The sequence below is a fragment of the Tyto alba genome, unplaced genomic scaffold (assembly GCF_018691265.1).
Source record: "Tyto alba isolate M040663 unplaced genomic scaffold, T.alba_DEE_v4.0 Super-Scaffold_6, whole genome shotgun sequence".
Taxonomy (NCBI): Eukaryota; Metazoa; Chordata; class Aves; order Strigiformes; family Tytonidae; genus Tyto; species Tyto alba.
This window is the reverse complement of record NW_024881327.1, coordinates 26,729,051-26,753,412: the sequence shown is the minus strand read 5'-3', so window position 1 is coordinate 26,753,412 and position 24,362 is coordinate 26,729,051. Positions and strand designations below refer to the sequence as shown.

General features: G+C 36.3%; 1 protein-coding gene across 13 annotated transcripts in view; it reads left to right on the top strand.

Annotated features, from left to right (window-relative positions):
* DCUN1D4 (defective in cullin neddylation 1 domain containing 4) overlaps nucleotides 1-19,733 on the top strand; it is a 41,598-nt gene extending 21,865 nt beyond the window's left edge. For all 13 annotated transcript variants that reach the window (XM_032999152.2, XM_032999151.2, XM_032999144.2 and 10 more), the window contains 7 exons: nucleotides 5,283-5,374; nucleotides 7,839-7,909; nucleotides 9,529-9,620; nucleotides 10,582-10,690; nucleotides 14,601-14,705; nucleotides 15,184-15,286; nucleotides 15,397-19,733. In XM_032999152.2, coding sequence (XP_032855043.1) covers nucleotides 5,284-5,374; nucleotides 7,839-7,909; nucleotides 9,529-9,620; nucleotides 10,582-10,690; nucleotides 14,601-14,705; nucleotides 15,184-15,286; nucleotides 15,397-15,452 — 627 coding nt within the window. In that variant the 5' untranslated portion in view covers nucleotide 5,283 and the 3' untranslated portion in view covers nucleotides 15,453-19,733. The remainder of the gene's footprint in view (nucleotides 1-5,282; nucleotides 5,375-7,838; nucleotides 7,910-9,528; nucleotides 9,621-10,581; nucleotides 10,691-14,600; nucleotides 14,706-15,183; nucleotides 15,287-15,396) is intronic.
* Nucleotides 19,734-24,362: the final 4,629 nt, after the last annotated feature.

The following is a 24,362-nucleotide window of genomic DNA, read 5'->3' as shown; positions in this document are numbered from 1 at the left end:
AGAACATCTCTGTTCCCCCTACCCTCCCTTTTTTCTACTACAGTATTTATGAAACTATTGCTAAAATCTTAATTCTGAATGGTTAGGTAAGGCTTTATATAAATACTTTAATTGTGCTGCACTGATGAAAATTCTCAGCCAAAACTTTAAATTACTAAATAAAATTAATGGAAGTAATAGAGGGCATCTTCAATCAAAAGTTTGCATCTTTCAAAATATAATCTGAAAGCAATTAGTTACTCAGTTTGAAGCTCAAGCAAAATGAGGTAAAGGTTTTGAATAAGTTTTGGTTGCATAGAAACAAAGCTGCTGTTGGTAATTTTCTTAATGTTTTCATTTGGTAAGCACCATCTGAAATGAGTAGGCTGTAAATCATGAGGGGTTAACTTTTGACTTACCATAATAAATTGTACCTCTTTCCCACCACCCCCCCACCCCACCCCCCCACCCCAAATGAGCTATTAGGGGCTTCCACAATCAAGAGAATGTTTTGTGTGACCTGAACTCCATGCTTTCACTGATCTCAGTTTGAATATTTTGGAGCCACACAGCCCAGAGTTGTTGCTGTGTTAGGTGGAGCTCAAACAAATTCCAGTACAGCTGAAGCATGCTCAGAACAGGGTTAGATACCCAGTTTTGAAGCCTGCAATAGGCTGAAGAGAACTACTGTGACCTTGTTCTTTTTGCTGGCAATGACCATGTACTCTTACAATGGCTTGCCTAGTCACCCCATAGTGGTGGGATGGAATTTTCATGCTTTTGCTTTCCCACCAAATCAGTTACAAATGGAGGAAAATAATCTGTAAAAGATATGGATAATTGTGTATTTAAAGAAATGTGAAAGGCCTAGACACCCATTTTTTTAATTAGTTTGTTCATATCTTCCTGTAGAACTTCCAATTAGAACCTACAATTTCCTAGCTCATAAGAATATTTCAAAGTTAAGTTTGAAAAATGGGTGTTATGAGTCAGCTATTACGTGATAATGGAGATGCAAACATTTCTGTGAAAATAGCTTCATCTAAATGTGGTTAAGTAGTCGATATCACTTCTATAAAATTTAGGCAGGTTAATCTCGTAATGCTTTTTCCCTGCCCTGTCCCACATTCTTTCCTCTCTCTAGTTGGTAAATGGCTGTTAGATAATAAAAAAGAAAGAGCTAAATGCTCCTTAAGGGGATATTGGTTATCATACAAAGAAACATTTTTTGAAGTCTGCTGTCACTGTCCTGACACTGACAGTGTCATGCAATAAAAATAATAACTACTATTTTTCAAGCGGAGGTTTTTCTGAGTCATTGTACCTGCATTTGTGTCTTATCTGGGACACAAATTCATACTCTTTGCCCATAGGTAATTTTTTTTTTCCTTGCTGTTCCTGATGGGCAGCATGTCAGGGTTCAGAAGTGCAAGGTAACTCTAAATGCAAAGGCTCCCAAGTTCATTGTTGTCCAGTGATAATAGGTATAGCAGACATTCTGGGAAAAAGCTGTGCACGCACCTTGCTAGCTCTGATGATGGATAAAATACCCTTTAGCAATCCTGTTCCAGTGTCATCATTGCCTGACAGTGGTACAAATTCTGGTACCAAAAGTACCAGGTATACTCATTGGCCCTTTCTTTATGGAAACTGTCTGTGGGGTTTTTACTTCCCTCCCCCTATCCCTTTTTTTTTTTCTCCTCTAGACTCTAAGCAGTATGTTCTTTCACTTTTGGTGTGTGACTGAAACTCTGCAGGTTCCTCTTATGGACCATCAATTTATAAGCAAATTACCAAACTGTAACATGCTCAGCATAGTGGTTGTGCATCTATTTGAAGGTACTGGTGCTGGTCATCTTGAGGAAGCTGTGAGATGTTGATGACTTGCTGTTTGAAACTTGGATCTATTCAGTAGATGTTTGGTGCCCCAGATTATTCTGGTATCTACCCTGTGCACGCTAGCAGTCTGTAGTTATCTGCATAGCAAGAGACACTGTCCTTAGCACGAAGACAAGGCACATCATTTTACAGTATGTACAGAGAAATTCCAAAGATATGAGTAATATTCTAAGATACAAAATGGATGCCAGATGTCTCTGGCAGTTTATGTTTTTCTCCTCTGCACATATGGTTCTTGAGACAATCAAGTCTGTATTAATGATAGTTCAGAGGGGACAGTCTTTGGAATTACCTTTACCCTGTGCTGCCAGGTTGGGCTCACTGTGATAATTGAATCAGGTTGTCCTAGGTTGTAATCTCAGATACTTGTCTACTTACTTGTATCTCCCTGCTCATCTTGCTTCACCAAGCACTTCAGGGATTAGGAGTCTTTTGCTAACAGAACTAGCTGGTTTGCCTAGACTGGGGGGATAAATTAATTTGGTGTTTAGAGTTAGCAGGGAGAGAACAGGCTTCATCTTTATACATGAGAAATCACCGATTCCATGGCTGCATTGGTATTACTTGTTTCTGTTGCATTGGTATTACTTGTTTCTGTTGTATTCCTTTTCAAGTGATCCTTGTCTTGCAGAATACGTGATCTGCTGTTAGTTCCTTTGGGTTGAGAGAAAGGCATCTGAGATTCACCCAGCCATTTTTGTTGCGTGGTTTTATACTTCTGGCCATGCATAGTCTGTTTTCATTACAAATGCGATATGGTGTACTTGTACTCTTAATGAGTGTCTGGATAATTAGCTGGTAGAAGAGACTGAGATAGCTCAAGATTATATTCTTTCTGAATCTGTGAAATAATTTCTCTTACCAGCACAGGTTGGAAGACCTGTAATCAGTTCTGGTTTCTCAAAAATCAAACTCCAGTGGTCATATACTGAGCTTTTTGAACACTGGTAAGTTTGGGTCCAGGACATTTTGCTTGGAGTTACTTGCCAGTCCTATATCAGTCCTATAAAAACTTGCTATGCGTAGATGCAGTGAATATATAAAAAGGGCTGTTTTTTTCTGTTCTCATTCACTGCTCCTGTTACACACACTGCTGGTGCAGGTGTCTTGGTTCAGGCTACAGTATTTAGCTCTGCCACTTGTAGATGCAGGAAGTCCTTTTCTGAAATACCTGGGTGACCTAGAGCTCTGTCAATAAATTCGCTTCTTGAGGGTTCCTTTCCAAATCCACTGTTCACAGACTGATGTATTGTTGAATTACACGAATAAGCAGGGCAAGGGACTTAGTTATCCCTGTGTAAGAAAAAAACATTGAGTCTTGTGATGAATGTCTGTCTTTGGGAAACACATTAGCTTTGCGTGTCCTAGGTCCCAGCAGTGCTCTTACAGACTTCTTGAATAAATAGAATAGAGTAAAGATGTAGAGTAGCTCCTGCTACAGTCAGTTTTCCACTTGATATTCCAGTTGGTGTTTGTCATGTTTGTTTGCTACAAAAAAGGGGATACTGAATAATTAGACTTTTGCCAAAGTGGCAGAATGCCTCCTTTCTTTGTGTCAAGACTTTTTTTTGATTCCTCTGAATTCAGAATAGGCTAAAAAAATATCAGATAGGTCTTTGATAATCACAGTTTGTTTGGCAAGTATGAGAATGTTAAGTTACCAGACTTTTTTTTCTTTTTTAATAAAATTGTTCCAATTCAGACTCACACCTTTGGGTTTAGTTGTTTTCTTACTAGGCAGTGCTGTCAGCCTGTTTCTTTGCAACTGCAGTAAGGTTTATACAAAGTAATTAAAATAGAAAAAAGTGTTTTCAAAATGAAAATGAAGAAAACCCACCCTACAAATTGTGGGTATATGAATAAGTGTTTCTGAGACATGTATGGCTGGCATTTTTCTGCAGTGTTTCACTTTGTTGCAGATCAGTGTGTTTCAGTACAGTGTTAATTTTTCTTTCCATCTTGAAATTTCTTGAGAGTGTCATTTTTGTTTGTATTCCAATTAGTGATTTATCATTTTGCTCTGACTAGTATTACTTTCCTAATGGTTAGTTGATTGAAAGGAACTGTGATAATAAACATGAAATAGTTCTTTGAATTACTGCCAGAATGATCTGTGTGCTCTTAGCTTCTAGTTACAGTTCCTCATAGCTGATAGCCAAGCTAAGCAGAGGATAGTAGGATCAGTGTACTCTAAGCTCGTAAGTATAGACACCTTTTACATGTCTTTCTAGAAGGACAATATGATGATGAAATCAACTCCAAATTAATTTCATCAAGTTGTTTCAGAATTCTCCTTGAACCAATTATCCACTTTATTGTCCTCCCCCATCAGGGCTTGACACCATAGGAGGAAGAGCTGCACTCCTGGAACACTTACAGAGCTGGTTTTGGCTACCTCCTCTAGTCTAAGCGATTTGTTGCTTGACTCTTTTCAGCCTTTATGAGTCCAACTGCAGAGTGGTGGAAATGTATCAGAGAATGCATATGCAGCAGTGAACAACTACTTGGACTGCTGTATTTCTTTCCTCTAATAGGCACAAATGATACTATCTCTGTTTCAGGAAAGTCTAAACAGGGTGGAGTAACTCCTCAACTTCTGCTATGCCTTACATGCTTTAGGTGTTTCAGATAATACATTCAGGAGATTTAGTACTTCAGTGTTGTTTCCTGAATGTAGTTAAAATTCCTTATGCTTCTTGTTGAAGGGGAATATGTTACTTTACCGGTCATCTCTGGGTGGAAGGGGCTCTATGGATCTAGCTGTTCAGATAACTGTTTACCCTATGATGAATGAGGTTCCTTGAGTTATTGTCAGTGAGGACCTGTAACCTGTTCTCTGTTGTTCTTTTGTGCTACCAACTTACTGGCTTTAGAATAATGTAAGTGTGGGTCATGTCTGTTTTGGCCTTTATGCTTTTTATAGTATTTTTGAGGAGTCAGAAAGAGTATGTGCAGCTCTCCTTAAAATTCAGAGTGCACAGGGTACATGTGTGCCTACAGGTAGACTGTGGACTGTGACATGGAATTACTCTGGGTTTAGACCCACAGCCAAGTTGTGGCACATCAGTTGATTGTGGTAACTAATGGCATGCACAAGTCTTGCCTGGCCTTATATAGAGCAGTTTGGGGTTGAATCTGAGCTAGTCTGTATTTGTTGTAAGGAAGGTTCATGTGCATGGATAACGATTACGAATCAGCTGGAGTGTGACAGACTGAGCAAACAGTATTTAGGTTCAGTGATCCTTACTCTGTTAAGCAGTGTCTCAAATGACTGGATATGAGGACAGTGTTGGATAAACTGGTTCATGAAAGGAAATCCATTGCTGCTTGCAGTGGCTGTTGACTAAAAGACTGCTTTTAAAAAATTGATGAATTAATTACTTGTTTCTCTTTCTTTTTTTAAGTATGTATAGAAAATATGATTCGACTAGAATAAAAGCAGAGGAAGAAGTCTTTTCAAGTAAGAGATGCTTAGAATGGTTTTATGAATATGCAGGTAAGGGTGAAATGCAAATTTCCTCCTAATAACAGTTTAATCTACATTGGTATATTAAAAATGCATTAACTGAGCTTTTCCAAGACTGAATATAGAGGGTTTTTTTGTAAAAATCTTAAAGAAATTTTTCTTGTGTAGTGTGAAGTTGAAGAGTTCTAGGGGCAATTTTGTCTTTGTCTCTATTCTATGAAAAGAATACAGAAGGTTTGTGACTTATTTTGGAACATGTATACTTTACTATTCAAATTATAGCTAAAGCTGTACTGCTGTCCAAAATATTGTTACCTCACTGGCTTTAGAAGTTCTGTTATCTGCTGTGTTGGTGCTGAACAGTACAGACTTATGCTTCCAGAGAAGAATGTTTTTAATTTAGGAGAAAAAGACAAAAGAAAACAAAAAAAACCTAACAACAACAAAAAAAAAACACAACAAAAAAGCACCAAACAACAACCAAAAAAAAAAAAGTTAGAGGAGGTAGTAACATTAGTTTTGTTCCTGCTCAATCTGGTGCTTATGGTTTCAAGCATAGTAGTGAATACACTCAAGTATTCTGTGCTAGTCTTGTCTGTACATAGTTTTATGTCACAAGGTGTAGGGAAGGGGTAGACTGAACTATTTATTCTTGCTCTTGTGTATGAGAACTTTCTTCAGGCATTATTTCTAGGATTGTTAATTCTGAGCTGTGGTCACAAAAGATAATCCTTTAATAGTGAAGTTGGTCATTGTGTTCATTTTTTTACATGTGGTTTTCTGAAGGGCAGAACTGGAAGTATGGGGAAAAATTATCTCATGACTGTAAAGACCAAAAGGAAATTAAATAGATGATTGACAAAGAAAATAAGGTCATCTTGCAGTTCTCTGATGCAATCTTAGATAACTTTGCTCACAGCTTGTTCTGTTTTGCCTGCTTCTTATACATAATGAAGACTTGACTTAATTTGGTGTAATGAAATATTTTTTTTTCTTCTAATAAAATTACATAAACTAAATGAAGTACTTTAAGATCTCACTTGTCTATGGCAGTTTGTGAGAGGAGATTCAGACAAATTCAAGGCAAATCTAATCTGTTAAATTCTCTGCCTTTCTGACCAGCTGGATTTATTTTATCACTCTAGCAACAGCGATAACTCATTTTTGTCAAGACTTTAATGGAAAGAAGGAATGAAAGGAAGGCTGTATGTGAAAGAACTTTAGGGTTTCCATTGGATGTGTACACTAAGATAAAACAGAGAAAAGCAGAGAGTATGATTCTGTTTACAGTATTGAGTAACATTCTAAAGAATTTTCAAAGAATAATCTCTTTTGTGTTCTTGCTTCATAAGTCTTCTCTTTTATATATGCAGACAGTTGACACTGCATTTGCTTTTTTTCCCTAGTGTGTCTTTACATTACAGAATCAGTCTTTTTAGACTGTTGTGTAGACAGAGAACTCTGAGAGGATGTCATGAGAAGATAGGAAAAGATATAATTAAACCTTGTTATTTCTAGAATAGTAGGTCACCTAATAATAAAACACAGACTGATCTTCCCTTTACATGTGTCAGAAAAAGAGGTTTTATAATCTTTATATTGGATGAAAGTAGGCATTTCAGCCTGCTTTTGTTTTCCAAAATGAGCCCTTTTAAACATGAGTAAAATAGTTCTAACAAAATAGTCCAAATACTTCAAATGTACTTAAAAAAAATAAATTGCACAGTACAATTCTTAATGCCTATATAATTTTTTCAAAAGAGTATTATAGAAGTTACAAGTATCTTGATTTAACAGCATGTTTTAACAGTAGTACATTTTAATATTTTGAATCTTTTTTTCCTTGTAAGTTGGCAAAGAAATAGCTGTAATTCATGTCTTCTTTCCCCTTGCTGTTACTAAAATTCAGATAATGTGTGGCTATGGTATGGCAATATGAATAAGCAGGAGCATGAGATTTTTATTTTAGTCTCTATTTTTTAGATAACATTATATAAAGATAGTATATGAGACAATAAGGAATGATATTCTGGGAATGATAATGTCATATATCCTGTATAGCTATGCATCACATTTTTATGTGATAAAATCTTGTGACAACTGTAGAGTTTGAAGCCAAGAAATGTGTATCACTAACCATTGTCTGCTCATTTAACTGTGGTAATATTTTGTGGATGTTTTACTAATTTTAAGTGCATTCTTAAAGGTCTAATTAATTTACTCTTCCAAGATTATCTCAGTAAATAGGTAGAATAAAGGTTATTGTCAGGAATGAAAAGTTGTTTTACAGTTTTTCTATCTGTTTTCCAAAGGTGCGGTAAAGATTTAAGTGTACTGATAGTAAGTGTGGAAATAGTTATTGCATGTCAAAACAACAACAAAAAAAAACCCTGTATGGAAGTTGAGATTGATTTGCACAATTGCATTTCTCTTGTGCTGTAAAGGTCAGACTGTTTTAATTTTCAGAGATAAGTAAAATGCATTTTGTTTGCAGGCACTGATGACATTGTAGGGCCAGAAGGTATGGAGAAATTTTGTGAAGACATTGGAGTTGAACCAGAAAATGTAAGTTCAAAGTCTATTCAAAAGATGCCTAATCTGTTATGGTGTACATGAGCCACTCTTGTATCTCTTATTTTTCCATCAAGTATTAAAAAATTCTTGGAAGTTTTTAAAAATGTAAATGTAAACAAAGGATGTTTATATACATATTTGGAAACAACTTGCACTTATTTAAATCCCAAACTGTCAACCTGTAAAAATTCAATTTGTCTTTTACTCCCCTCACCTCCCCACTACCTGCCCATTCCTGCCCCAAAAAAGGAAAGATATTTAAAAAAAAAAAAAAAAAAGCTGATGGTTGGTTGTCTTTTTTGAAACAGAGACAACACTGAAGATTTAATGTAGCAACTACAAAACTACCAAGTAATGTTTTCTTTAGGTTTTCTATGAGAGAAAGGGATTTCAAATACTTTGAGCAGTTTTGGCACTCCCATTATGCCATTTCAAAACACAAATAAGGAATATCTATAATTACGTCTATTTTACAAGTATATATAGGATTAAATAAAATTTAAAAAGGAATAGTTGTGCCTTACAGGCTTTTTCCTAGAGCCCAAGTTTTGCTTTTTAAATGTATGTGCAGGTCTCATCTTTTGCAGGATTTGTAAACTATCATCTCTGACTAAGTAAAATGACAGTTGTGGCTTTGAAAGATTTGCTGGAAATATAAGATGTAATTTGCTAATTTTGGAGTTGATTATGGTATAACGAACCCTTGAGATATATGCAGACGTTTGGGTATATAAGTAGGTATTTTGATTTAGCATTAAAAACTGTATAGAACTGCACTAACATTAGCTAGTTAATGGGTGAGTTGCAAATTTAAATTACTTGATTATTTTTTTTTCTTCTAGTATGCAGGGTCAGTTGTCCTGCAGGTTTTTCCATGTATATGTCAAAATTGGTTTCTTAAGTTCCTGAATAAGATAGTAAATTTATGGTATCAATTTATCTCAGTTCTTTATTGCTTCAGTCTTCTGTGTGGGATGTGAAAAGGACTCTGCTTCCTTTTGGGCAAAACTGAAGTATTTATGTATCAGCCGCTGTTTTGATGTATATTCATGTTAGTTCATCTAGCTTTACTTGAATTATACTGCACATTCAGACCTGCAAAGTTAGGTAGGCTGATAGTACTCTGGGTTAGCTGGATTCAGGTGGGATCATTATTAGCTTTGGACTAATTGGATTTCAGAGCTCATGGGTTGCAACTGATGTTCATCTAGATAAAACTTTTAACAAATGTCAAATGTAACTTGTCATCAAATTGGTGCTTAAATTTTGTAGTTGTTTTGGGAAAACTTTTCCATAGCTTTTGCCCCAACTCATCTTCCTCCTTGCACTGCACTTCTCACTAGATGACTGTGCATGCTACGATGAAGTAAGGTGGCTACTGGTAACTTGTCTGGATGTTGACTCTATCTTTGCACTCTTTGTTTGGATTACAGGCAGGTTTGTCACATTCAGGTTTTTTAACTTTTAAAATAGTGTAGCAAAGATCTGAACATCCCATTTATACAAGTGAAGCATTTGTAGCCTGTCAAACAGTAGTTATTTGAAAAGCATGTGGATCTTCTTGTTAATTCTTCTCAGTCTTAATTTTTTTTTTTTCTTCATGAAAACAGGTCGTTATGCTTGTACTAGCATGGAAATTGGATGCACAAAACATGGGCTACTTTACGTTACAAGAATGGTTAAAAGGAATGACATCGCTACAGTAAGTGCTTTGAAAAACCTCTTGAATTTGTTACAGTAAAGCCAGGTTGTTTTGTTTTTTTTTTTTTTTTTTGTTGTTGTGTTTTTTTTTTTGTTGTTGTTTGGTTGGTGTGGTTTTTTTTTTTTTAAGAAAAAATATACTTTGTTTTGACTCACAACACCTAAAGCAGAGCACTGTACTTTGGAGTAGAAGCCATACATTTTTGGTCCTATTTATGGTAATAAGGCAATTTAGAGACAACTTGAAACGTGACAGCTGCACATTTAAGTACTGTTGGATTAAAATATCTGCAGTCTCAAGAAAACAAAAATGTCATGAGGCTTGATGTTGTTTCTGTTCCCAAGGACATCTGTCTTTGTCACTGGATTGGACCTATCAGATATTGGTATGTTGTTAGAGCATGTGTAGTTTAAAATACTAAATAATACAAACCCTTTCTGTGATTCTGCATTGTCATATTGTAAGAGTTGCTTTCTCCAGTTGAGAGCTTGTCTTCATGGCATAATAAACATAAATGTAGTTGAATAATCATGTGTTTCAGAGAGACTTGGATAAAGAACTGTGTTTTGGATTCTTTTCCAGAATAGAATCACTAAAACTGTGTAGGAAGTTCTGTAGTTTCAGCAAAACTACAGAAGTATTGTTTCACTGCTGTGGTTTGCTGGTTGTTTGCCATGTGTAGGCAAGCTCTTAGTTTAATCTGTTGGAGAGTGCATTTTCCACAAAGCCAAACAAATTTTTATCAGAGTACCAGGGTAAGACTTTGCTATTTTATGTAAATCCATTTCACACTGTATGTTTAATCAAGGTATTTTATGCAGACAAACTCATAAACATGCCTTTGCACAGAGTGATGTATTTGGAACAGATTGATGGGGTACACGTTCGAGATTATTTTCTAAAACATCACACATTTGTATAAGAATGCAGACTCTAAATTTACTTTGTGTTTTTCTTGCAGATGTGATACTACAGAAAAATTGAGAAATTCTCTGGATTACCTGAGATCTTTATTAAATGAGCCTACCAATTTTAAACTTATTTATAGATATGCATTTGACTTTGCACGGGTGAGTACTGTGGAAGACCAGTATCTGAAATGAAAACTCTACTTTCATAAGTAATAATTGAAGGACTGTATACCTCTAAGTATGTTTCTCATAAGATATCACTCAAGATTGCTTCTGACAAATTGAACTGTTTGTGTTCTAAAAACGTATATGCAAAAGTCCCAGAACTGGAAAAGAAAAGTATATAGGATGCTTGATGTTCAGTGCTTTAGTGTTTTGACATGTTTTGTTACCTCTCTGCTTCAAGCTATTTTGCGACTTGAAGGAAATAATTTAAGCCTTATTCTGTTGCATATTGGAGCTTTGTCACTTCCACTGATTTTATAATTACCCTGTTTTTTCTTCTTACTGTTTGAATTTTGTGAGCATAAATATACTTAAAACAGGAAGGCACTTCAGGCATTTCTGCAGGTTGTAAAAATAACTGAATGATAAAAGCTGGATATGATGTAAGTACTGGCTCAGAAGACTGTTGGGAGGTCATCAGTGGTGTTCTCGGTATTTATTAAACAATGTCCTGATACCAGTCTTCCTACTGGAAAGTATGTACTGATAATATTGTACCTGGTATTGGAACCTATAATATGCATAAGACTATTCCTACTTAAAGGGAGCAATAAAAGAACTTTGATTTTCGGAATTAACATTTTGACATGGAATTTGGACATCCATCTTGCTAATATGATGGAATGTACAGAAGTTTTCACATAAAAATGATCACAGGCAAAACTGAAGCTCATTATTTCAGTGCAGGAGAACCTAAAACACCAATAAATTTTGCATCAAAAAAAGTAACATGAGAAAAATAATAAGAAATTGAACTGATAGCAATTCTGATAGTTAAGTCTGTCATAAGTAATGCAGATTTGTGGTACATCAATGTGTTCTGCATGTTAGCATGCAGAGATTCATATCAGTTCATTTTTAACCAAGGAAACCTACAGCTGATCATGACAGAACATATGGTATTAGCTAGTATGAGAGGAAAAAAGCCATATCAACATCTTAATTCCTCCTTTGCTGTATGAAGATTTATTCTGCCAGTCTTGCTCAACATAAAATACAAAGGCAAGAAATAACTAACGTTGACAAAGAAGTTCAAGATACTGATGAAATATTTGGAATACATTAAAAAAATGTTTTACTAGTAGCAAACTTGCACCAGCCAATGGTCTGTCAAAAGTAAATGCAGAAACTTAGGAGAGTGGGTGGAGTTTTTTCAAGAGGTGCCAAGTTGATGTAGCAAACAGTGGTTTTGAAAAAGAATTTAAATAGTGAGACACAGATGCTGTGACATCATTTGTGACAAAAAACCCCAGATTGTAGAACTGCAAGTCAAAGGCATATCAACAGGGGAACTGTCAAAACAATATTATATTAATAGGATTGTTGAACTTTTAATACTGTGGAGCCAGGAGAAGTCTATAGGAGAATGGCATCCAGTAAGAATAGACAGTAATGCTGTCAAAGGCTGATATATTTATCTACATGCAGCAGATGAGTCTATACATAATTTTTATCAGAATAATTGAAGTGATTGATAGAAAAAAGCAGATGGGAGCAGTTTTGATTTTTGATTCAGAAGATTGTGTAATTTCCATCCTAAGGATAACCATTTCAGGGAAGTGCTCCATGGCAAAAAACACTTGTTTAAACTTCTGAAGTTTTAAGAGAGAATTTTTGACAGCATCTTTTGTGATTTGATATTTAGAGTTAGTTTGTCAAGAAGAATAAGCATCAGCAAGGTTTTATGCAGCATGCATGATGTAAGTCAGCATGGATTTGAGGAAATCATTTAAAACACTGTATGTTGGTATTAAGCACAAATACATTCCTCATCCCCAGTTTGCTATTGTTATTGCAAAGTTTGAGAATATACAGATGCACAGATTTTATGGCTTAAGTAGGTCTTTTATCTGAAATACAGGGGAACAAAAAGATCTTAGAAAGACTGTCTATCACCAATGTTAAATAAATACTGAAATTTATCAGTTTGTCAATATATTGTTTCCACTGTATCTAAGAAAGATAATGTAAGTATTTAGAATGTATGTTAAGAATTAAATTGGAGCATCTGTCATGGCAGATATGCCATTAGGCAGTTGGACGTGGATATAAAGGGCTTATCTAAGCAATTTGTACTGAAGGGCAGTCAGAGAGGGAGAATGTAGAAACTTAACAATGTAAGGTATGAAAAACAGCATGGCCACAGTAAAGTCAACAGAGCCTGATTTCATTAACACTTGAGTGTGTGGGAAGAATTCTGAGTATAAATGGTATAGAGAATAAAAAGTATTCTCACAGCAATATGATTTCTGCCTAAAGGTGTTTGTGACAGAGGTGTAAATGGACTTTGGAAAGAGGAATAGCTTTTGTAACTATTTGATGTTGGAAATCAGTGAAAGAGCCGTACCGTACTAATACAAAAATGTCTTTGCAGGTTTCTGAGCTTTATTAGTAATTGAAAAGCTTTGTTCATCCTGGTATTTACTTTTTTTCCCTCTAGATGAGATTGAATGAAGTCCCTCTTTGATTCAGTGACCAGAATGTAAAACAGCTTCTGATGTTTTCAGAGTTGCTGGCCTCCCCACTCTCCTTTAAAACCAATTCTGCATTAAATTCTGTCTAGCCAATTTTAGAATTGAGGTGTATTTTGTATGAAATGGGTTTCGAGAGGATAACCTTGTGACTAAGGCATTCAGTTGTCTGAGAACTTGGATCTCACTCTGCCACATCCTTCCAACATGATAGAAGACAATTCAGTTATGTTTTGAGCTTGTTTTTTTAATAAAGATGTGTATTTTGTAATACAAACAACTGTACAAGTGAGGCATAGGGCTCAATTCCTTTTGTCTTGGGTAGCTGTCTTGCACTGTTGTGTTTGACACTCCCTGTTTCCTGGATATCCCTATCCCTGTTTTTTCTTAATTTAGACTTTGCAGTCTACAGTCATGAGTACATATAGAGAGATCAAGGTCTACAGTAGCTAATACGGAACTTTATTTTCTGTGATTTCATTAATTTTTGAATTTGTAGCTTAATGCTGTAACCAGGTCATAAAAGGGTGGCATTTCATGTCCCATCTCTCACCAAAATGTGTTTAATTTCAAGATGACAAATGTAGACGGATAAAGTACTTGTAAGATTCCATTTTGTTATTTTATGTACAGACATTACTATCAGATTTGCAGAAGTTCTGTTACCAAATATACTAACTTTCCCACTGATTAGATGTAATGAATCTGCTGGGTACTTCTTTTTCTTGGCAGAAACAAAAAAATCACCCCCTAAGCCTTAGTATACTATTGCCATGTTAAACTAAAACTGGGACAGCTCTGACAGGGGTCTCCAGGTACTAGTATTTTATGTTCCCTGTGCTCATTAGATAATTAATTTAATCTGAATTTCATACAATTGGTAGAATAACAGAACGAAGACCCTCTTTGGTTCACTCTTGCTTAGTTAGTGTTGCTTGATAGCTACTTAAATATCTACTGACAGTTCATGTAGTTGTAAGAATACCGCAGGAAATATGTGCAGCGATACGGTTTTGAGATACGGCTATGCAGAGGCATACGTGCAAACATGGGTATGGATCTAATGGCCGTTGCTTTCTATAAAGGTCTGAAGTCACAAACAGGAGTGTGCACCTCATCTGCAGTAGCAGTGACAGTTTTTTGGGAAAGTCTATAGAAAGCAGCATCTCTGTATAGCAAACCATTAGCTCTGAGGAAGGAAATTTTACTAGGAAGTTGCGTTTTATTAAAAAACACTGTTAGATACTGCTATTGATTCATTTATTTGCTAATTTATGTTATGTATGGGTGAACTGTAGTACAGGCAGTAGGGGAAGTGAAAAATCCTGTAATCATGTTCATTTTTCCTTCTTGACCTTTTCCTTTTTATGCAGGAAAAGGACCAGCGCAGCCTAGATATCAATACTGCCAAGTGTATGTTGGGCCTTCTTTTAGGAAAAACATGGTCCCTTTTTCCAGTATTTCACCAGTTTCTAGAGGTATGAAGTTTGAAATGGAATTACGTTTTTTGATCTGTCTTCTCTGATACTTTAACTAGAGGTAGAATTAAGAATGTTTTTGTTCAGGTAGAGCTAAGAATGTTTTTGTTCAGATTTAGAATACACTAACCCCCAAGCAGCACTTGTAACTAGCTATCTTTCCTTTCTTCCTTTTCCCCAAATCCCTATGACGTTAAGGTTTATTTAATGCAGGACAAAGTGTAGAATGTCTTTGATTTGCTTTTGGACTTTCATTTTATTGCTGTATTGTTTGTCCACTAAAAGGTGTCTTAATCGGAAACATGAGTTATTCAACACTAGCTCGACTCCTTAGTGGTTTCTTTAATCCTGTTTAGTTTTAGATGGCATGCAGATTAAAGTAATAATTCATCACAAGGCTTAAATTTTCTGTAAGAAAATCTGAATTTGGGGGAGTTGAAAATATATTTTAGTAACTTCTGTTTCTTGTCTTAAGCAGCAATCAAAATACAAAGTTATCAATAAGGACCAATGGTGTAACGTTCTTGAATTCAGCAGAACAATTAACCTTGACCTCAGTAACTATGATGAAGATGGAGCCTGTAAGTACTACCATATGTTGGTATTCTAAAATAATTTATTTCTCTGAGCTTAATCATCCAGTGTCCTTTTACAAAATTTTGTAAAATACAGTTATTTGATCTCTCTACAGGGCCAGTGTTGTTGGATGAGTTTGTGGAATGGTATAAAGGAAAACAGATGACATAGAAGTTTAACTATGCACAGCCACTCAAGAGTCACTGTTACCACAGTTATGTCAACCATTAGCCATAAACTGCTATTTGTATCAAAGTGCATGCTGCTTTTCTTGCACTGCATCCCTTTTGCAGGGAACTTTTGATGTTTGCTATTTAACAAGCTAGCTATGCTTGCTGTGTAGCATTGTTCTCTTTGAAGGCTGCTTTGCATTTTGTATTTACACTACGAATTGGTGAACTTGCCAGCGTCTTCACTGTGATTATGTGTATATTGCTGTCTAAATTTTGTATATGTGTATAAAAAAAAAGCTTCACCTAGGGATTATTTCTGCAGAAATGTATTGTAAAAATAATTTTGTGGCATATTTCTAGTCATCACTTACATGTTTGAAACTTAAGGGTTTTTTTTTCTTTTGGTCTCAAATGTAGCATTTCAGAAAATGAAATGAACAGACTGCTTGGACACAGTTATGTGAAGAACTATTGTCAATTTTAATGTTATTATTTGAGATGCCAATTTTTGAGAGAGAAGACATGCTGTGACTGACTTCACCGGAATTCGCCAAACCTGACCTATTGCTTAATAGGAATGAAACATTGGTGTCTTAAAATATATATAAATATATATATATACACACATATAAATATTAAAACACTGTAATAGTTGTACATGCCACAGATTATTTCCATTTGAAGAAAAAAGTACTGACTTTTTAATGTTAAAAATGCAGTAGTCATTACAGGTACAAATGAACAAATTAAAGTACCTTTTAAAAATGGGTTTTAGACTTTTGTAAATTGCCTTTGGCATACTCCTTTTAATTTTTGGTGTACCACGAGTGTTTGGTCTATGTTGTGATCTAGTGAAATTGAAAGTTCTAGCTAAAGTTAGTGGTTTGGGGAATAAAGTCTGCTCACCCCTAGCACATAGATAATACAAATTTGGGTTTGTTTTGTTTGTAACATTAGTCTTTCCCAGAGTCTCTAACTTTGTTTTTCTAAATAATTAACAATATGATAATGAGTAGTCAAAACATTACTTTTTCTTTCATTCTGGGGATTGGAATTTCCTAGCAGAATGTCCATTGCAGGCAATGGGCATGATAAACACCAGCATTAAATGACAGTACTTTTTAGTAGGGCCACTGCCTCTTTCATTAATTTCTTTATCTGTATAGGACAGTTCTAGTGATTATTTTGGGGAAAATGAATGAATGGAATTATGCTTAAGTTCTGTAATTTTGTCACATTGTCTTTGCCTTACCCTTTTTATTAAGTAATTTTAGTGTTGATTTTTATAAATAGGTCCTTGAAGTATCTGGTGCTATTAAACTTTCCTCCCTAAGGATTCATTAAAATGTTCCATATTGATTCGTGGAGCATTTAACAAGAAAAGGCCAGTGGATGTTTTGGAACTAAGAATAACATTACTTTTCTATAGAACTATTTTGCAAGGTATTGGCAGTTTTGCTATTTCTCTCGAATGCAATCCAGGGGAAGGGGGAGGAAGCGTTTTAAGTTGAATGTGAAATTTTCAGCTGTGTTGAAGGTCCTATTCTGCCGTCACTGAAGTCAGGAACAACTGTCATTAACTTCCCTACTTTCAGGATTAAGCCTAGTTTAGCAAAAACACAATAGTTTGCTGCCCTGGACCAGGAGGTTGTAATTGTGGTGCTACAGCTGGTCAGCTGTATTCAAATCTGTTTGGTGGTGGTGTGTTTTGTTTGTCAAACTCAGCTGCCAAAGACAAAAATTGTGTGTGTTTGTGTATATTTGTATACACATAAATATACAATATGTATGCATATACAAAACTAGAATTTTATGATGCTAAGAAGAAAATACTACCTTTCCTGTGAAATAGTCATGACACTAAATAGATCTCTCTAAAGATAATAGTGGTGAAAGATACATAGTCATTGCTTTCTCATGTACTAATGCACATAACCTTAATTCCATGTTTGCCAGTTTGCACAAGAAATTAATTCAGTGGAGTGTGGTATTTAATGTTTACAATAAGCCTCTTACTAAAACACACACATTTTATTAAGTCTTCAGATGTAAATGTGTATATTACCATAGTATAACCATAAGGAAATATCAATGGAGCTGCTGGTTTCATTTTAAAAGAATGGCCTTAGAAGCAATATAACTTGTAACATTAGGCTAAAGTGTGGTTGCTAAGATTTTAAGTGAAATACTGTAATTGTTCTTAAACATTAAGTGAGTTACTGACTCTAGAAAACAGTTTAGCACAAATTGGCATGAATCCTGCAACAAATACAAGGTTTGCATAAAAGGTTTTGTGTGTCACAAATAATTTGGCTTCTAGTAATGGAAGCAAGAGCCAAAGAAACTTTTAATCTATTACTCCTATAGGTATAACTTTCATATAACAGGGTCAACAGAAATCTGTTAAGCATAACCAGGTGCTTTTTTTTCCAAGTTTTGCTAATGTTTAGCAGAATACAAAATTTAATGAAAAACCAAAAAAAAAGAGAGAAAAAGAAACTCAGAAGGTACTCATGCTGTATAAGTAAACAAACTTCATTTTTTCTTTGGGTAAAAGTAATAAGGAATGATGGAAAGGACAGATGTGTTTGGAAATGCATTAGCTAGATGCTGCTATTTTTTTTTCTTTCACTTTCAAGCAGGATGAATCTGTAGTCTTCAGCTGCTTTATAAACATGCCTCTTCATAAAATAAACCACAAATTCAATTGCAGCTGGTAGACAGCTTTACTGATGTAGCGAACAAATGGACCCGTATGGCTTGATAAGGTTCCCTGTGCTATCCATCCTTCTGGTTTTGCTATATATCCTGATAAGCAGAGGACACTAACATTGACAGCTCTTGCCTATTTTGGAGAAATTCCCTCTCATTTTTAAATATTTGTGGAAACTTAAGCTACTCAGTTTACCTTGTATTTAGTACAAGTTTAATGTTTGCTCTTTTCTTAGTTATGCCATCATATAGTTGATGTAGCGTTTTAGAGTTTTTTTTCCTTTTGAAAAATGATACACAGAATATGCTGACCTCTTAGTCAAGACACTGAGAGGTCATTCTGGCAGAAGTGTCATGGGACTTATGCCAGTCTTTCTGGTGTACTGTTACTGTCCTTATAGCAGAAACTTGATGATCTATGTGCAATTCATGATTGGTATTTGGGAGATGTAAAGTGGAAGGCCAGTTAGTGAAGGTAAAACAGCATCCAGAGACTATAGAAGTGGACACTCTGAGTTGATAGATGACAAACATTTGAAGCTTTTTGGACTCTATGATCTTAAGGGTCTTTTCCAACCTAAATGATTCTGTAATTTTACAAATATTAGTAACTGAAACAGTCTACAAATTAACTTTAATTCTACAGCAAAATAATATTAGGTATTTAAAATATTAATATAATTCTGTGTTACTGTTGTTTTTTCACTTCTTTTTCATGGAAAGCAAGATGAAGAGGATGGAATTTATTGGGATCCTTTGTGTACTTGAGTTTTCAGTTAAAACCTGTTTAAAGTTGTCTTTAAGCTACAATAAAGATTTGGGTTACCATTTTGTAGCCTTTTCTGACAGTTGTAGAGCACTAGAGGCTTCTCCCATTTTACCACAAATACATGAATTTTATTTCATCACAAATATGCTCATACAATCAAAATTAGTTACAACTCCTTGCTACTTGGTTAGTGTTCCCAAGTTACTTTTTTGGAGGGCAAGAAATGGACTTCAGTTGTGTTCAGGTTTTCCCAGATTTCTGTTGACCCTTGGTCACAAGTCTAACATTGTTTAATACTCTTGGAATTCTTATAGACAGCTTTAAAGGTTAGCTTGTGCCCTGGTTTTAATTATAACTGCTAAAATACCTCTTTTTAAGCCTTATATTTTGTCCTTTCATGTTGCTGTAAAAGTGTATAGAATCCATCCACCAACTAAATTGTTGTCTGTAATTGAGACCAAAACTCAGCTTGGTATTTTTTGGGGTTTATTTTTTAAATTTCCCCCCCCCCCCTGTGTGTTTGTGTGTGCGTGTGTGTGTACATGTGTTGTCACAAAATAGTACCTACTGACACTGCTGTTGCAGGAACAGCAGTTAACCTGTAACTGTGAACGCTTTATGTCTTAGTTACCTTGGATATTACATAAATAAGGTGTGCTAAACTCCTGTGACTCACAGCCTGATGAAAATACTGTTACGCCACCTAACATGAGTTCATCCCGTTGATTTTTTTAGGTCTTTTGCTGGTGTTGATGTAAAATGGCATCCCACAAATAAACAGTATTTGTGTTGGTTTCAGCAACTGACTTCAGATTTTTCTGTGGTTCATACTTCTGAAATTCTCATATCTGAACGTGCATATCATGTCAGCTGGCAACCTTTTATCATTTAGTATTAGAGAACTTGTGTGTACAATCCTGTCATCCTTATTTCTAATAGTAAGGCAAATCAGTATTTCAAACTTTATTGGAAAAAAATGTATGTTTGAAATGGAGTGTGTGAGTGTGAAACAGTATTGTAATACAAAAGGTTTCAACAAAAAGAGTGTATTTGACCAGTAATATCTCTTAAGGCAAAATTTTACAAGAAGTGTGATCATTACCAACTCATCTCAGTACAGGGTTTTGGCCCATGAGGTCCTCAGAGAAGCTGTTAATGTATGGGCTGGATGAGCAAGCAGTGAGGTAGACTGAAAACTGGCTGAATGGCCGGGTCCAGAGGGTGGTAGTCAGCAGTGCAGAGTCTAGTTGGAGATCAGTGACTAGGGCTGTGCCCCAGGGGTCAGTGCTGGGTCCAGTCCTGTTCAACATCTTCATTAATGACCTGGGTGGTGGGGCAGAGTGTACCTTCAACAAGTTTGTTGGTGACACCAAAGTGGGAGGAGTGGCTGATACACTAGAGGGTCATGCTGCCATCCAGAAGGATCTTGACAGGCTGGAGAAATGGGCTGACAGGAGCCTCATGAACTTCAACCTGGAGAAGTGCCAAGGCCAGCACCTGGGTAGGAACCACCCCCTGCACCAGTATATGCTGGGGCCACCCAGCTGGAAAGCAGCTTGGCAGAAAAGGACCTGGGGTTGCTGGTGGACACCAAGTTGAAGATGAGCCAGCAACGTGCACTTGCCACAAAGAAGGTGAATGGTATCTTGAGCTGCATTAGACAAAATATTGCCAGCAGATGGAGAGAGATGATCCTTATCCTCTGCTCGGCACTGGAGAGGCAACACCTGGAGTCCTGCATCCAGTTCTGGGCTCTTCAGTACCAGAGACACCCCAACATACTGGAGGGAGTCCAGCAAAGGGCCATGAAGATGAAAGGACTGAAGCTTCTCTCCTGTGAGGAAAGGCTAAGAGAGCTGGGGCTGTTTAGCCTGGAGAAGAGAAGGTGCTAGGGAGGGATCTTACTAATGTATTTAAATATCTGAAGGGAAGGTGTAAAGAAGGCAGAGCCAGACTCCTTTCAGCAGTGCCCAGGGGCAGGACCAGAGGCAGTGGGTACAAATTGAAACACAGGAGGCTCCATCTGAACATCAGGAAGCCCTTTTTGACTGTGAGGGTGACCAAGCACTGGCACAGGTTGCCCGGGGAGGTTGTAGAATCTCCAGTCTTGGCGATACTCAGAAGCCATCTGGACATGGCCTGGGCAACTGGCTCTGCGTGGCCCTGCTTGAGCAGGGGGTATTGGACTAGATGACTTCCAGAGGTCACTTCCAACCTCAACCCTTCTGTGAAGCTGTGATTTCTAAAAGCGTATGCTAAAGAAGAATCTCTTAAATTACTCAAATGTAATCCTGAAAGAGAAAACCAGTTTAGTATTATCTAAATGTGGTGATATTTTGATCATGACCTTAAACACTTGTATTTTTCTTACTTTTTAGAAGAGCTTTTAAATTATTTGACTTGTAAAGAGATTTCACAATAATTTTTTTTTTAATATTTTCCAATATTTGAGCTACCAGTCCTAAGACTCTAGACTTAAAATATTATTTAAAGTTGAATGTATTTATGTTACAATTAGAATATTATAATGTAGAGCCCATTCCAGAGAAGCAGTTTGTCATTAGGTTCATGTTGACGACGAAGGCTGGGGTTGCCTTCACCAGTTCTCGGAATGTAGCCTGCTGCTTGTATTTATCAGAGGGGGTGAGTCACAGTCTTCTGTGCCATGAAAACTTTAATACTACTATTTAAATAGTTTATGTTGTTAATTATATGTCGGTTAAACGTGAATGCCTTTTCTTTATATTCAAGTGTCGTTTTCCAGCCCAGTTATCAGCATACTCTGGAAAGATTGAAATGTTGTGTACCTACAGCAAACAACTTAGTAATTATCAATGTATCCTACATACGTGCTTGAAAATGAGAGGTTTGTTCCATTCTGATTACTGTATCTGAAGTTCTCAATCTACTCTTAAGATTTCAGGTTTGTTTCTTACACTGATTCACTGTATGAGCGATACTATGTCCTGTCAAACCTGGAGCTGAGCATGTCCTTGTTCTGAGAGAAGGGTGTGCCCAGACTATTACCAACATTCTCTTGGCTGCCATCTCAGGCTTCGTTTACGAATATATGCAGCATACTCTCAGCCACCTTTATCGAGCCTGTTCTGCGACTGGGTCTGTTTACCCACTCTCAGCTGTGCTAGTACCATAAGCCTTATCTGAACATGAGTTTTGGTACCTGAAGTTACTGATGAAGCTAAAGAAGTTTCAACAGCCCTAGAGTGGGTGCTGTTCCACCTCACTGCAACTGTAACTTATGCAAAGGAAGGGGGGAAAAAAAGAGGATGTGTCTGTATAATGTACACTTACGCTTCTATGACTGCAACTGGTTTTGTACTAATATTCTAGAAAATTCTCGGTGACCAAACTTTCAGTGTGAATGAGGTACAGTGGATTGATACCAGCTGAAATGTAAAGAAAAGTGAGCGGATAAAATCTCAGAGGGAGTCAGTGAATGGGGGACTGTAGCTGTTGTATACAGAAGGGCATGGAGCAATAGGATGGATGGAGAGGAGCAGAGTGTGAAGAGTACTGCTTGGAAGCCACAGAAGATGTGTAAAAGGTTTTGTCTTAACTTTAAGAGCAGTTGCTAAGGAAGTGAACTAATTTGAGGGAGAAGCAGCTGAGTGTTTGAATGAACAAGTGATAATGAGTGTCGGGAGCAATTCATAGCAAAGGAAAGGTGCAAGATTAGGCAGAAATCTGAAGGTAAGTTTGAGACAGAATGTCAACAATACTCTGACAGTAGAATGAAGTACTTTTTCACATGTTAAAAATCCCTTGGTGAAGAAGCAAATCTATTTTCTCTGATGAGAACGGCAGATAACATTTTTCTGTAACTTTGGCATAAAGAGAGGCCTAGAAAACTCACAGCTTCTCAAAACTAGTGTACCATCTGTGTGACCACAGCAACGTTCCCATAGTCAGTGAAAAGATGAGAAAGTAAGTTTCCAATATATATTTGAAAGCCTGATGAACTGTAGCAGAAACAAATGACAAAACATTGCTGTGTATGAGACATCAGTAGAGCCACTCAAGTAGATGGTTTTTTTTTCCCATGACCCATGAAATTGGCTTGCTTATGTAGTTAGATTTCTTAATATATTATCAGCTGGTACAGCCAAAAGATGACAGACCTTAGAGAGTTCTATTAGCACAGTGTTTGAAGACTCATACATACCGTAAAGAGCAAGTCTGCACTTCCTTATGCATTCAATTTTTAAAGTTACTTTGGCCACAAGTAACTTCTGTGTGTAATGAGCTTAACTGAAAGCTGGTTATGGGCACTAAGAAAAGCGCTGGTGGTGAGGAAGTTCTGTTCTGTTTTCTGCTCCTGATGGCTATGTAGCTGTTCTATGAGGGATTGTGCTTAAATTGCCCAGTTCTTTACTTGTAGGCAGCCTCTAAAAACACAGTTGCTGGGTTTATTCGCACACTGTTCTCTGAGAACAGCAGCCTTAAATTCAATAGGAGCCAAGGTATTACATGACTATTGAGACCGTGGTGATTAGGAGAGAAAAATTGCAGTAGAACCAGGATATAACATTTACAGACATTTATAGAACCAAGGAGTGAGTTGTATTGGGAAACATACTTTGTTTTAGAGTTACTTTATTTTTAACACTTCTGGGAAAGCTGTAATTTTTGCGGATTTAAGTGTTTTGTCATTTAGTTCTTGTCTACTCAGACTATATGAACAATTCTGGACAGTTACATGTGTAAAACTTTCTCTGGTGTTTGAAAAACAGAACACAAAATCAGACCCTTAAACTCATTAATAATTTGATGACAAATTATCAATTTTTTCAGAAGATTACTTCATTCTTGGTTCCTGAGCAGATTCCTACCAAAGGAACGAAGCCCACACCTGTTCTTAGAAAAACTTCTTAGTTGGCAGTTTAGATATTGCTGAGTACTGGAGCAAAAAGAACAGAAATCTTCCAAGAACTACCTGGAAAACAAGATCTGTGTGAATGACAGCAGAGGCATTGCTTGTAATTGAATTACAGATGTTACTGAGTGCAGTTACGTGCAAACACCGTGGTGACCTAGATCAAAACCATACAACACCTACCTGAAACTGCCATGTAATCTATTTTGAGTTATGGTAGGGAATTTGAGAAAATCAGCCAGAAAAAAACCCAAACCAAACCAATAGGAGATCTAAGCATAGGTGACTTGGATCATTAAATATATAACTGATAATTTGTGATGCTAGATGTGTAAAACAATTATTTAAAAGGAATTCAAAGCTCTAAAGAAAATAGTCTCCGGAAGATCAAGTAATATCAGTACTGGTCTCCTTCAGTTGCTTTCACTTGCCTCTTAAGTTTTTTGCGATACTTTTTTTTTTTCAGTTCTGAGTATATGAAGCTAACAAAAATTACTAGCATCTGTCAGCATCTCTTTGGTCTTTCCTGGCTT